Source organism: Fusarium oxysporum, chromosome I (genome assembly GCF_013085055.1).
Source record: "Fusarium oxysporum Fo47 chromosome I, complete sequence".
Classification (NCBI taxonomy): Eukaryota; Fungi; Ascomycota; class Sordariomycetes; order Hypocreales; family Nectriaceae; genus Fusarium; species Fusarium oxysporum.
The window spans coordinates 2,025,727-2,040,382 of record NC_072840.1 but is presented as its reverse complement, the minus strand read 5'-3'; the positions used below and the strand labels follow the sequence as shown (position 1 = coordinate 2,040,382).

At 48.5% G+C, this 14,656-nt stretch overlaps 3 protein-coding genes across 3 annotated transcripts; 1 reads left to right on the top strand and 2 right to left on the bottom strand.

Moving 5' to 3' along the window:
• Positions 1-3,892: 3,892 nt before the first annotated feature.
• Positions 3,893-5,301, top strand: FOBCDRAFT_210853 (cyclophilin-like domain-containing protein). The gene is made up of 5 exons (XM_031181296.3): positions 3,893-4,040; positions 4,200-4,225; positions 4,383-4,528; positions 4,583-4,720; positions 4,772-5,301. The coding sequence occupies exons 1-5, from the start codon at positions 4,003-4,005 to the stop codon at positions 4,970-4,972; spliced, it is 549 nt and encodes a 182-aa protein (XP_031042064.1). The 5' UTR covers positions 3,893-4,002; the 3' UTR covers positions 4,973-5,301.
• A 591-nt stretch (positions 5,302-5,892) lies between these two features.
• Positions 5,893-7,452, bottom strand: FOBCDRAFT_246665 (uncharacterized protein; the record flags this gene model as incomplete). Its single annotated transcript, XM_054702733.1, has 1 exon — positions 5,893-7,452. The coding sequence occupies one exon, from the start codon at positions 7,450-7,452 to the stop codon at positions 5,893-5,895; it is 1,560 nt and encodes a 519-aa protein (XP_054558708.1).
• Positions 7,453-11,130: 3,678 nt separating this feature from the next.
• FOBCDRAFT_283386 (uncharacterized protein) lies at positions 11,131-14,007 on the bottom strand (the record flags this gene model as incomplete). The annotated part of the gene is made up of 3 exons (XM_031181293.3): positions 11,131-13,238; positions 13,288-13,518; positions 13,572-14,007. The coding sequence occupies 3 exons, from the start codon at positions 14,005-14,007 to the stop codon at positions 11,338-11,340; spliced, it is 2,568 nt and encodes an 855-aa protein (XP_031042061.1). The 3' UTR covers positions 11,131-11,337.
• Positions 14,008-14,656: the final 649 nt, after the last annotated feature.

The window sequence follows — 14,656 nt, the reverse complement described above, 5'->3', positions numbered from 1 at the left end:
GGACGGGGCGAGCGAAACCGGGCCGGGGGGCAGCGACAGATGATGATTGGCTGTGCCTATCTAGTGGGTGGAGCTCAAGCCGTGAGGGGCACTGTGAGCCGGTACCTCTATAGTTGCAAAACTTAGACCACTTTGAGGGCTAGAGGCTAAAAAGACACGGCGCGGGCTGGAGAAATCCTGGAGAGGCCCTGGCTACTGCTCTACGCTGGAGCTAGTGGAGGTGGAGAGAACTGGACCTGCTGAAAGAGGGACGCCGCTGCCGGTTCCAATTGGAGTAGAAGCCTTGACAGGGGGATTCAGTGGGTGGAACTGACGGGGTGATTTGCCTGTGGCTGGAACGTCGATTGAGTGAGTTGGTGTGCTGAGTTTTGAGTGCGAGGTTGGCGGTTTGGGGTTGATGGGGGGAGGTGGTTGGTCGGAAAGATTGCCCGTTTGGAGGATTACGAGACGTTCGATAGATATCGCGTGTAATTGTTTGAGTTGAAGATCCTCAACGGATGTGAGTTAAATGAGCATAGACTTGGCCTGAATCAAGATGTGCGACAAATTGAAGAGATGAATGAGGTAGGTGATGGATAACCACGAGATAATGAGTAAATGGCGTGTCAAAGCTCAAAAGTCATTGGGATACCGGTATTTAAGAGGAACTGTATGTCTGAAAATGCCATGATCGATTAGATCTATAAGGGTCCAGAGGTCAACGGAGGCATCCGTTAAACCTTGCCTTGTTGCATTTACAATACAATAAGCGGTTTTGTTCCGTATTCGCGGGCGTATTTAACGCAATACGCTTGCTTCACTCTGGCGCTCAAATCCGTGATCCGTGGCGCAGTCCGCGGGGGACGATGAAGATAGAAGCGCAGTAAGTGGATATCACAGAGTGTCATTCAAGCGCACGGGGACTCTGACCAGGGGCTACTCTGAGCTGTTGGGCTTTGTTCATTTTTGGGAATCTTGATTAGACTTTTCTTGTCTTATGAGACAGGGCAGGTTTCTGAGACGGGATGAACAAGATTAACCACTACCAAGAGTCTGGAAGCCTGGTTACAATTGACAGATCCGACTCACGTTACGGTTTCACTTTAAGCATCCTGTCAGCTCTACTCAAGTCTAAATCAACTCCAGATGCAGTCATCTCACTGTAGTTCACTGCCGATAACAATTTCAACAGTTACCAAATATTAAACTTCGCCACAGTAACATGTCGTTCGCAAATTTCCGAGTCACCGGTTTGCGCCGTTGAAGCGTTATCTGACAATGAAGGTGTATAGGGTACTGGCTTTGGCCGCCCAGAAGGCTTTGTTTATTTATTTATCCTTTTTTGCTTGCTTTTGGAGGCCCAAAACTTTGGCCGGATATTGACAAGCATCACAGCGCTTCCTACCGAAACGGCTCCACTTGTTGCCGACTTAATTCGTCTCAGCCCGGCCCGCATCACGGAGCTCCTTGTTTCTGAGCCGCTCCACTAAGATCGTCATCGGCAAAAAGAAGGATAGTAATTAATGCGAAAATGTTTAAAGAAATCGCTCTTTGAAAGGTTTCGAGGTAACATAAGACCAAAAAAAAAAGGGGGGGGGGGGCAAGGTTGTTGACAGGTGATGATGTTGAGACTGTCAGCTGTGGCCTCGGCCTAGGTGGTCTAGACAAGCGACACAGCTCAGCCGTTCACATACGATAAGTAGGGGACGCATTCAATATCTTGGCCTCACTGTGGCTGAAAGTGCACATAGAGTTCATGTGCCTGCGTATTGATGGTGAAATACGCTGTGGCTCTATGCATAAGCCCAGGTTTTACGGTGAATCCGGTAATGTCCATTCGCCTGTAGCTTATTCTCATGAAAAACAACAACTCAATTCGAATGACGATGTTCCTGCAGTAGGGAAGTGCCATTGTACGACACAACCCTCGATCGAATGGCTCTCATGCAATCGTCAACCCATCACAGGCCTCCAATGCAGGCCTCGGGTGACAGCTGTCTCAAGACTGGGGATACGGCAATCTTTAAACAAACAAGAGAATATCAAAACAAAGCAGTTTGATAATACGACAAGACTTATTGAAGCAACCTCTAGCGATGCTGAAACACTTCAAGATGCACAACACCAAGAGAGAAAGTCGACATGTACACTACAGTGCATCACGTTAAGCTCTCACACGGCTCCCTAGCGTCGATTTGACTTGTGTGGGTTGTGCCTTTGGGATGGTCTTACAGGGATAATGTGCTGCACCCCATCCTCTCTGGCGGGTCTTGGCTTACTGGCTATCGTCTTGGCTTGTGGCGATTGGATCCTAAATGCCTCGCTGTGATGCATTAACGCTCTGACAGGAAGAAGGTCAGCGGGGTTTGAGCCTCAAACAACCGGAATCTGCGGGAGGCTCGGCTGCAACGGGTTCGTTGGTCCTTTTTTGTTTTTGTTTTTTACCTCAATTTTCAATCGTTGAAGAAGTTTCTTGTGTCCTCGTGCCTCATGCCTCGTCATGGTTTATCAGGCCATTGCTTCGTGTGTGTTCCGCGCATCCCGGTAGTTGGTGCTTGATTCATGATGGGGCTATGACGCAGTCACTGAAACGTAAAAAAAAATATGCCTCGAGACAGTTGTGAATATCTTTGTCTAGGGGAGGCAAGATAACTGAGGACCTTTATACCAAGTGACAAATATAACTAATCTAAAGCCCCTCTAAGCTTATACTAAACTTACCTAAATCTTTTTGTCACTTAGAATAGAGGTCCTAAGTTTTTTTCCTCCTTGAGGCTTGTCAGACACCAAAGCAAAAGCCAAAGATCCACATAAGATCTTCGCTGGTTAACGTTACTTGCTAAAACCCAAAACTCCCCAGCCTCAGAGAAGAATCAACTACCGAGATGGGGGGATGTCGTCGTCAACACCAGGCTGTGCAGATATATCCCATGTAAATGCATTCAATTCTGTTAAGGTGAATTACAAATACCAGAGTCTATGATGTCTACACCATGAGGCTATGTTGTCTTGGCTCTCGATCTTAACATCGACCGCATAGCAATCGCCATCACTGATATGCTTGTCAAATCATACTGATATGCTCAAAACCTCACTGTCAGTGTCTCTCCAATCCTTTCTACTTGTGTCAAATCGCGGATGGATGGACCCTGACTCTTGCTGCATGAGCATCGATATCCTTAGTCAGACGTTTTGACGATCAGAACGTTCCTATCGATTTGGCTTGTTCGGAAGCTTTTGACGAGATGCACACTAAATTGCATGTGCTTTGACGAATCAGTGGTGAGCCCAGGTAGACTTCAGCCATAGATCTTAGGGTAACGGCAAGGCCGTTACTGGCTTTCCAAGATCCTGGGTGATGCTTAGCTTGAGAAACATTGATACAGAAGTCTGAGTTGTGATACTCTGAAATTGTTAGAACCTGAGGTCTATGAATCAGATAGACACATCAGACATCAGAGAAGGTCATTCAATTTGAATCCATTTCACTACCCCTCAGCTGTCGTAACTCTTTCACTTGGCTTTGGCTTGGCTCTGGCGTGCCCAGAAGGCGTCGAATGGCTTCATAGACTTGAACCCCGGATGCCACCCCCGCTTTCCTTAGTTGATGGCCTGGTCGAGATGCATCATGGGGTACTTTAGCGGAGGTGGTGGTGTTAGATCTGGATCCGAAGCCAAAGACGTACGATACTCCTAAAAATGAATATTTTCAATACTTTATCCTGTCTCAGTCTTGACCGCTGCAGTCGTGAAACGGATTTACCTAAAGAATAACCTGGAAGTATTAGCAATAATAGAAACTGAAAGAGCCTGGTTGAGCACCTTATCGTTCCTTCTCAAGTTGATCAACCAATCATAGATCCCCAACCTTCCTCCACACTGCCTTCCTAATTGGGACCTTAGACAGCTCCACACTAAAACACAGCAAGAAACAGGCCGCCCGATTAACGCTGCATTTCACACCGTCTAAAACATCTTGACAAAAACGTATAACAACTTCGACTAATCACACAATCCCTCAAAATGCCTCCTACAAAGCTCCCCGAGTCTGGAAACCCTCTGTAAGTCCCGCCAAACCTCTCAGAATAGAGTGGCGGTGCATTATACTTCTACCCTGGTGATTCGAGGTGGAGAGACGATGCACCTCGCAGCGCAGTTTTGAGTCAGCTCCCCAATAGAAGAGGGTGTGTGTGGGCTGACCTTTGCCTGGTTGTTTATAGTGTCTTTCTTGACATTACTCTCGGAGGTTAGTCTTCCCGTGTGCTCTCCGAAGACGGAGCATATCACTGCCGAAAGTGAGGCTATTCCCAGTGATCTGCGGAACAGGCCACGATGACCCTGTCGATATCATTGTTGACTACGGGCACCCAACCAATGTTCTCCATTCAAACTAACAATATTAGGTGAACCTCTTGGCCGCATCCAGATCGAACTCTTTAAGGATGTCGTACCAAAGACAGCTGAGAACTTCCGCCAGTTCTGCACCGGCGAGAGCAAGAACAGTGCCGGCCGTCCTCAGGGCTACAAGGGCTCCAAGTTCCACCGCATAGTGAGTTTCGTATCTCCGATGACAGGTGCAATCATGGACTAACCTGAGGAACAGATCCCAAACTTCATGTGCCAAGGTGGTGACTTTCTCAATAATGATGGTTCAGGATCGACCTGCATTTGGGGCTACAAGAACTTTGAAGACGAGAACTTCACTCTCAAGCATGATCAGCCTGGCCTCCTATCGATGGCTGTGCGTGACATACCCCCTGCTTCCATGAAATTGCCACTGACAGATTAATAGAACGCTGGACCTAATACCAATGGTTCTCAATTCTTCATCACAACTGTTCCCACACCTTTCCTCGATAACAAGCATGTCGTCTTTGGCAAGGTCGTCGACGGCATGGACGTGGTAAAGAAGATGGAGGCTACCAAAACTGGCTATGCTGCCCCGGATAGACCGAACCTCGACGTAGTCATCTCCCAGTGTGGTGAAATGTAAACGTTCATGGTGTTGCCGGCTTTGTGGAGTGTCTCTTGTTGGAAGACACAAGGAGATACGGGACTGTAAAACACGATCTGGTGCTGGGGAGGCCGAGATCTGGATCAGTAGAGATACCATCCCGAATACACATCTCTATGTGCCCCTAGCTCGGCGCTTTTCATGTCTTGCTTTGTTACACTCGTGTCTCTCGAGGTAAATTATATGCAGCTTGTATCACAAATCATGGCCCGGCATCTGATATCATCCTCCTTATACCAGAAGTTGGGTCTTGAGAATCCTAAGACATAGAAAGTGTAGGAATTCATGGACATCATTCCAAACTATCTGCCATGAAACGATTAGTCACACGACCGAGTTGACGATATGCTGGTGAGCCAGCCTTAAAGCCTCCCGGAATGACTCTCACCACACCGTGTCAGAGTGACTGCCGAGATGATCATATTACAGTCCACGTTAACACATTCACAAGCACAACAAACACGTTTCACTTCACTAAACACAGAAATCGATGCGAACTGTTTTGGAATTTTTATCTTAAACTTTGATTCCTTAGATTCCCACGTACCCATCGCCCACCGGCAAAGCACCCAACCAAAAGCAAAATCATAACGCTGCATTAAATCATGTGTACATGCCGAAAGAAATTGGCCTACCTTCTCATTCTCCCCTTTCTCGAACGCCCATAGACACTGAGAGAAAAGGGGGAGGTGAGAGGCGCGTAAAATCAGATTGGTATCTATATATCCAACGCCGTGAAATGCGACCGGCGCCCCTTTTTGCTGTGTTTAAAACCCTATACCTGCATCTCCCGGAGATGAGGAACACGAAGCCGTCTATATATACTTGAGAGACGAAGGAAGGATGGTGAACCTTGACAGTATAATAATACATGTCAAGGAGTGGGGTTATTGAGTAACCTAAAAGTTACCAAACACCCAGTTTTGGCGGCGGCGGAGGAATGGTGTGGGAATGGGAGGACCATCGCTCTGTGTTTGAGAGGGAGCGCCACTGTTGGCGGAAGAAGGATCCTCGCGGAATTCGCCGCCAGGCATTGTGTGTTGGGGAGGAGTGTTGGCTTCCCCCGAGGAGGTTGGTGTGTTGATGTGTGTTACGATGGTCTTGATGACTGTGGAGGGCTGAGGTTGTTGCTGCTGGTCACCACCAGTAGGTTGTTCCTTGGGTCGGGTGGTGTAGAGAGTCTCGTAGACAGTCGAAGCAGTTGGTGGCGTAGGTACAGCATCGGATGGATGGGAAGTCTTGCTTCGGGTGACAAAAGCTGTTGTTGTGATAGTCTTGGTACTGGGTCCTGCCTCTGTAGGCTCAGGCTTGGGCGCAGCAAGGGACTCAGCGGGCATGGTAACATAGACAGTACTGATAATGGGAGAAGGCTTGACAGTCGCTGTGACGGTAACTGTAGCGACGCCATCACCATTGCCAGCGCCTCCACCAACTGGCGCAGTAGTGGTAGGCTTGGCAGTTGACGAAGGAATAGTATCATCACCCTTGCTGCCATCAATGTCAACCTGGAAGTTAGACTTCATCTGATCCTCGATACCAGCAGAGTAAATGTTCTGGTTGTCGACCCATTCGAGAGTTTGTAGGTTCTTGGCAGCGAATGGCTCGGCGTCAGGTCCAGTAATCTTGATGTCGATAACACTCGAGTAACTCTCGTTGCGGGCGATAGCATCCATGGTGAACCCATTGGGATCCTTCTCACCACGCATAAACGTACCAGCCCAAGGGAATTTGCCATTCTTGGTGGCCTCCATATCAATCTTGTCCTTGTTCAGGTCGGGCCAGTCCCAGTACCAGTAGATGGTGTAGATGTCGCCAGTCTTGAGGTTGTCGGGCAGCTTGATGTCGGACTGGCAGGCCAGTTCCTTGGTAGGGAGAGCGCCTTGAGGAGCGAGTTCGCTAGAGCGCTCAGTGCTGAGTTCACCAGGGTTTGGCTGATAACACTGGCCATCGTCGTAGTTGCGCGTGGCGAGGAGCTTGCCGCGCTTATCACCACCTGTGCCTTGCTTGTTCCAGAGAAGATGAACGTCGAAGAGCTTCTCCTGTTCCTTGGGCTGAGTGGTGCCATAGAAATAGATAGTGCCGCGGTTTCTGGGCTTGTTGGGCTGGTTGTGAGGAAGGGTAGTGTGACCATTCTCAAGATGCATAATAGCAATGTAATCGCCAGGGGCAGCCTCGAGCATGGGAAATTGAGGCTTCTTCTCAAGAGGGAACTTGTTGAGGATTTCTTCGCCAGAGTAAGCGGGCTGGCCTGCCTGGGGGAGAATGTTCTGGGGAATTGTGTCGGTGAATGGAGGATTCGTAGAGTCACGAGGCACATATCCACGAGGATATCCTATATTCCCAAACATTGTGCCATTTCGAGCGAGCTTGAAGGCATACTCAACCCAGGAGTGTGCCAGGGCTGGAGAGATGAGCGTTGTACTCGCAAGAGCGAGGCCAGAGGCATGGAAGAATTTCATTCTGAATACTGATGTTTCGTAAAGCTTTTAATGGGTTTTTGTTGCCGCAGTTTGCGAGTTGGTCGTTGTTTTTCTTGTGTTGAAATAAAATTGAAATGATATTTCGAAAGGAGAGTTGACGAGGAGTGAACTTCGGGGAGGAGAATGAATGTGTCGCGTTTTATGCACCAAGGAGCGGAAGAGAGTCAAAGCCCGTCACTATGGAATTTCGCAGATGATGTTGTTATTGTTGATGAAAAGGGAACAATTGTTGTGTGCGAGCGAACAGTGAATAGGGCTTTGTGTGGTGTTAACTGGTTGACAGCTGGCGAACACTGACAGAGTGTGAGTGGCCTTGGATGACAGGCAACGAGCGGTGACTGAACACTGACCAATAACGAACACTTCAAGCTGTCAATGAAGGAGCCTTAAACCTCTGCAATCAATGATGATTGTGTTCTGTCTGACTTTGGTTGTAGTGTATGTTGTTGAAAGACTGAGCGAGCGCCGGCGCAGGTAAAGTGTTGATAATTTGGTCAGTCCTGCTGAACCTCAAGTGAAAGAGGGGAACACAAGGAAAGAAACAAAAGTATTTGTTCAATGAAAAAGAGAAGAGAGAAGAAGAAGAGAGAGGTGACAAAGGAAAAAAAGAGAGAGGTTGTATACCGCTTGCTCTAGTTCAGCATCTTGGTGTTCGTGAATCACGAACAACAAAACAGGTGATGCGTGTCAATTGTGATCCGAGAGCGCAGGAGCTTATCGTCAGAGGCTCTGACAACCAAGAGATCACGACAGCGAACGGATTGTATAGCTTGGATCGGATGGGAGGACGAGTGGTAATGAAGAGATTGCACGAGATAGGGACAATCAAGAACACAAGCAAGTGGGGGGTGTTTCGTAGAACTCAAGTGAGGGAGACAGACACAAGTAATGCACGGCAATCAAGCAGAGATGACAAGCAGGCACCCGAAGGACGAAACACTTTGTTTTAGTCTGGAGAGAAACATGAGATCTGGGACGGGGGATGTGAGGCATTGTATACCCCCTGGTAATCCCAGGACCTATCGTTAGGCAGCATATTGCGGTCCAGAAAACTGGCCTCGTACAGATGGAGTCGAAACGCAGACGGGAAGAAGAGAAAGATGCAGGCATGCAAGGCACGATCAGGACAGGACAGGACAGGGGAGAAAGACGAGGCGCGGCTAAGAGCATGTCATTGTTGAGATGGCGCGGAGCTTGGCGTAGCATCAGCTAGTTCATCTCATCGTATCGCGCATATCTGATCGCGGCAGCTCATACATGGGCATAATACAGCCACTATGGCGCGTTTAGACTGAGAAGTGGGCATAGAAACAAGAGCACCAAGATCATGTTCGTCGCAGCGTCGTCTGGGGAAGCGCTCAAGGGGGCACAGACTTGTCCCAAGAACCACTCAATAGAACATGATCCCTATAGCTCAGGGCAAGGGTAAGGATCCCAGGTTGAGAATAGATGTTTCCCACGAAAGAGAAACGTTTCGAAACTGGGATCTTGATAGCCGCCTGGATGGTCAAAGAGCATCATGTCAATAGCTCAGGCAACGCGTCTGGGTCGAGACTCACAGCCCAGCGGTGGTTGGCTATCCACAGAGACGGGACAGTCAATTCAAAGCGAAAACAAGGATATAGTAGGTCTGGAATCCTCAAAATAATGCTTGCAATAAACTATTACCAGGATTATCAAGATAGAACAAGAGAAAAAAAAAATAGTATGAAACGTCTAGATGCGAAACCAATCGGTTGGATGTCGTTGCTCGGTTGGCGCCCACACAACGCGGGCGTTTAAGGAAATTAACTGGCGACGGTTGCAAGCGCGGCTGTACCTTTTTTTTAGCGGCCAGGGACCAATTGGCTGTGGCTTGTGCTCTAGATATGATCGATACAGGGATTTGCGACAGGGGCTGGTTCGCTGTAAATTTAGCAGAGGAGAGCAGTAAAAAAAAAAAAAAAAAAGAACGGCGGGGGTATTCTGGTCTCAGAATTGAGTGGACTGACCAGTCACCTGAGGCCTACCGTTGTGGCCAGTACCGCTTTGTCGCTTAAGTGAGGTAGGTGTTCAGTGTGGTCTTGGAGCAAGGCTACGGTGAGAGTGGCTTACCATCCTGTTGAAGATATATTTTAGACGCCTCTGTTGGTTATGGCTATTATCTTTCACATTCATCTTTATGAAACCGTCATGTCCTCTTTTCTTCTTCTTTTACTTTCTCAATCTCTCTCATTTCTTTACTGAATAGTAGTCGTCATCGTCCCACAAGGCCATCTCTACGGTCGCTGTAAAATTATCGCTGCATTGACGACCTTGTTTGATCAAGCGCCCGACTCAACTCCACCAGAATAAGATGACGAGGCCAGCAAATATCTTGGAAATCTCGTGTTGAACCTTGACGAGGTCGCTCAACTTGTGACCGTAAATTTTTCTATCGAATGGTATTTTTGTTATGAGCTGTTTCCTCTTCTTTTTCCTTCTTAATTACATGCTGTTCCTTGACTCATCTCCTCTGCTGAACCCTCACATGCAGTCTCGTAGTACACAACCATACATACCAGCAAACATCAAAAGAATTCTATATTGCTCATTTCATTTAACTAGGGACTGCTTCAGTAACCGGTAATCTCCTCCTTAACATATCTCAGCTGTTCAAGGCACATTCACTCCTTAAGTGCGTCCCTTCAATATCTAACCCTCAACTCGATTCAATATCAACGCCAAATAACACATCGTCAACTCCTTCAAATAAATATCGAATTCTTCTGCACTAACAGTAACAAAACTCCTTCACTCCTCAGAAACTCCATAAATCTATCGTCTGAATATTCAATACCTCCGCACCCCCTCAAACTCACTCATCCCTCATCCACGCCCCTCCCTTGACATATTCTCCTCACACGCCCTCTCTGTTCATTCAGTCTTTTGACGTCTTTTTGAGAGGACAACTTACGTCAAAGGCCTAATTATAAATGCTAAGTACTAAAAACCTCATCTTCAGACGATACATCATGATTACAGTGTCAAACTCACAACTTCCGCATTTCAACAACTCACGTGCCTGTGGGTGTGACTATTTCGTTCCATCTCCATTCTTCAATGGCTTCTCTCAATGTCTCACTTCCCCATCCTTTCTCACCCACCATGTTTCTCTCTCTTACTCCTTTCAGGTTCTCCAAGTTTAGCTTCCGCAATTATTGCTTTTTCGACGTACATGGCGTGCACCGACTATTTGGGTCCTTTTTGACTCCTTCAGATTACCTATAGTCCACCTACGTAAAGGGAACGAAAAAAACCGTTGTTTCACACCCTCGGAAGCTTTATTCCATAACTCAATCTTGAGTAGATCGAGATGAAGAAACGCTAAATTCCATCTTCGCCATCTAAACCCTCACGGCGCAGATCCTCCTGGTGCCTGCATTCGTTGTGAATGTCGTCACTGTCCCTTACCTTAGTCTCTGTTGGTGATGTAGTGATCGACCGACGAACCTGTCACTCCAAACTCTCTTTTAACCTTTTGATGAGCTGAAATCTGAGACGTCATGAGGAATTTCACTGAAACTGATAATCATTTCCATACGCGGACACTGAATAACCACTTCCATAAAAGAGACATCATAGTGAAGGCGAAAGGTGACGAGTTGTATGACCTAATTAATTTGATTCTGAAATCTGCCATGAACTACCAAATGATATGCTTGTCGTATCTATAACGAACTTGGTATTACTGTAATCTCATAACCCAACAACTCCGAAAGATATCCTGAACGCCACCCAGATTACCATACCGTACCAAACCAACCCAAACCAAACCCGTAACATTACATGACTATTGTGACATTAAACGCGTAAATGCATGATCCATCTCATCAGTGATCTCGTTCACCATCCTCCTGCCGCTGCCATTGTGACTGGCACATGGCTATCAATAGCATCTCCTCGTCTTCGCTTCATTGGTCTGGGGCTGCCATCACGATCAGCTCCAGCCATAGCCCATTGTGATTGTGTCCATAGAGCTGTCTGGTCACCGCTGGCCTCGGGCTTGTGGTGTGATCCCCATTCTGATCCACCAGTGCTGGCAGACCATCCGTCCAACGCCGGCATATCCCAGCCTTGTAGGCTATCTGGGTTATCGTAACCAAGTGAACTAGACAGATCCAATCCTGATGTGGTTGTTGGGCTCTGGAAAGGGTTCACAGTGGAGATCACAGGCTTGAGATCTGCCAGTGTTGTTTGCGCATCGTAGTATCCCGCCGTCTGGCTGTGTCCGTGTCCAGCAACCGGATGGCTATCATTTGCTGTGCTGCATGTTGAGGGCATGAAACCAACGCCTGTGCTTGGAGGCATACCATGATCAAAGCTGGTCGGGTACGACGGTTGTAAGCCTGCTGTTGGTGGAGGTGTAGCGAGACCTCCAGAAAAGGACTCGAACAGTGTAAGTCCACCATTGTTTGTTGCGGGAACAGTTGGTACTTGAGCCAGGCTCACGCTGGGATCCCATGCAGAGCTAAAAGTCTCGTTCATCGCTGCTGTCATGTGCTGGTTGATTGAAGGTGTAGGCGACATGATGGCATCTCGCGACATAGAGGTAGAAGGATAAACGAGGGCCTTTTGCTGGTGGTAGCGAGACATGGGATCGTTGACTGTCAACCAACGCCACGAAGTACCAGCCGGCTTGAATACGGGGTTGTACTTGTACCATTGGTTGGTTGTGTTGAATCGCCAAAAGACAATGCCCTGGCGAACCCATCGGTTGGAGTCGGGAGCACACGACCAAAGTTCTTGGTACATGGCAACCTTGCAGATGAGGTCGCTTCCAGTCAGGTCACGACGAGCCCAAGAAGCGGCATCGCCGTCGTCCTCAGAGCGCTTGCGCTTACTGCCAGAGCGGTCGAGATCGTGCTTCTTGCGGTCATCTCCCTTGCTGCGCTTGTCCTTCTTGCGCTGATGCTCAACATCAGGATACTGAACAGCCATGCTGAGAATGCTAGCCCACTCCACGGCGGGGAAGGGAACATGGATATCCTGACGAGGGCGCGAGTGACAGTCACAGTCGGCCTTGGAGTCGCTGCAGCCCCGGCGGTGAATGCCGGTCTCATTGGTGTAAACACCCTGCTTCTTGTCATCACCGTGAAGCTCAGATGGGCGAGTGAGACGTGTAACACACTTCCATCGGTGGTTCTGGAGGTTGGGGTTTGTGATGGCAACCTCGACAAAGCCAGTGAGCTCAGAACCTGAAGGGAAGCGAGCATGCTCATGCAACTCAAGAGTGGCGCACATCTCGAGAAGCAAGCACTCCTCATCTCGAGTAGGGAGATCCAGAGTCTCATAGATCTCGGGCGCATCCTTCTGCCATCGGCGAGTTACCGTCTTGACACAGGCAGAAGTGGTTCGATCCAAAGAGCGGGTGTACTCATGGAGTAGCACATCCTTTCCAAGTACACTGGGGCTGTCATCGCAGTTGTTGTACTTGTTCAGGTGGGGGAAGGACTCTGCGTCCAGAGCGTTGTCCTGAGCGTCATACGCGATCTCATCCTTGAACTTGACCTCAGAAGAGGAGACATAAATCTCTGCTGTCTTGGGGCGGACTGAGATAAGAGACTGGAGAGCAAGAAGTTGTGAGAAGTACTCGTAGTTGGGCTTCACATCTGGCACTCGGCCTTCAGCGAGAGCAGTCAGGACAGGGTTAGACTTGAAGGATTCTTGCTCCTCCTCGTCATAGTAGTCCTCAGAGTTTGTGGAGCCAGGCTCCTTCTTCTCTTCAGCAGGGAAGAGGAAGTGGACTAGTGAAGTTAGTAAGAGATTTATATGAGGCACACGGCAGTGACTTACAGCATCGCAAGTCCTCGAAGAACTTCTTGACCACTTGCATATGACTTGAGACCTGCTTGCGTCCCATTTGCTCAATGCTATCGTTACTGTTGTCGATTCGGAAAATCTCTTTGCTGCCAAGAATAGCAACGCAGATTGTGAAGATGTACTCGCTGATAAGCATGTTTCGGCCATGGAGCTTGCCACCCATAGAGAACTTGCGGCGGCCCATGTGAGGCATGAGGAGAACAGCTGAGTTTCATTAGTATAGGTCCAAGCCAAGAGCAATGCGAGGGTATTCTTACAGTCAACAAAAGCATCCTCAAGCTCTGGTCTTCTCCAAACACCACCCTTATCCTTCTGGGTGTCTTTGTGTGCTTGTCGGTTGCGGTACTGGCGGAAGGCAGGCCAGAAGTATAGAGGGTTGACACCATTTCTGGGTCTTCTTTGGTATCGAGGTTGGTTCCTAGGTGTAGGTACGCGGTACAGGCACTCGAATGATTGTGAGGGGATCATGGGAGCTGGGAGGCTGACTGGTACCGAAGGCGAGATGCCTACTGTGTTGGGATAGCATGATACCATGCTGTTGAAGCTGTGTGACTGCGCATTGCCGGCCTGTTCACGTAGAGGTAGACGGCTGTTGTTGTGATATGTTCGTCGAGCATCTTGAAGATAGTCTGGTGAAGGTGTATAACGTTGTGAGGACAGCACCGGCCTCGGGTGATAGAGTGATGAAGACATGGCAACAAGCAAGTGTTTGGCAAAGGAATGCCGACTGGAGAGCTCAATAAGATAGAAAGACTTGAACCAGCTGAAACGAAATGCCTTTGAGGACTCTACGAATGCAGACAATGAGTAGACAAGAGATGATGAGAATGTTGAGAGGAATTCAAGACGTGGAATGGTGGGATAGATGTATGCATCTGAAAAAAGGAGTGTTCAGGCACTGGAACGAAGAATCATCAGGAGAAATCTAATAAACATCTATAAATCCTAGACTGGGGAGTATATCAGTGATAGTCTGCGGACCAGGGCTGGAGCGCCCCTCTCAACTCAAACGATCAAGATCAAATCCATCATAAACCATCCTATAATGTCCTAACCACCAAGGGTAATGGGGTCATGATGGATGGGGATGGGGTGGGGGGGTAGGGATAGGTGGGAGTGGGAAGGGCACCGCTCCAGCTCCAGCTTCAACTCCAACAACAGCGGGGAACAGACATGGCTTTGCCCGGAGGGATGTCTGCTGTCGGTAGTCGTGGCGGCCAATTGTGAGTGCCTGCAGAAGCCACCAGCACATGGCAGCTTGGAGCATTGATCGAGGGCGTTAGCATGCAAGGGAGCGTCAGGGCGGGGCTGCGATATCTGTGTGCTAACCCAACCTGACCAT

Bases quoted from the DNA above. Each gene is read 5' to 3' on its own strand.
- FOBCDRAFT_210853 (XM_031181296.3), top strand. From the start codon at position 4,003: ATGCCTCCTACAAAGCTCCCCGAGTCTGGAAACCCTCT. The intron at 4,041-4,199 runs GTAAGTCCCGCC...GGTTGTTTATAG, and splicing joins CCCGAGTCTGGAAACCCTCT to TGTCTTTCTTGACATTACTC. The intron at 4,226-4,382 runs GTTAGTCTTCCC...TAACAATATTAG, and splicing joins TCTTGACATTACTCTCGGAG to GTGAACCTCTTGGCCGCATC.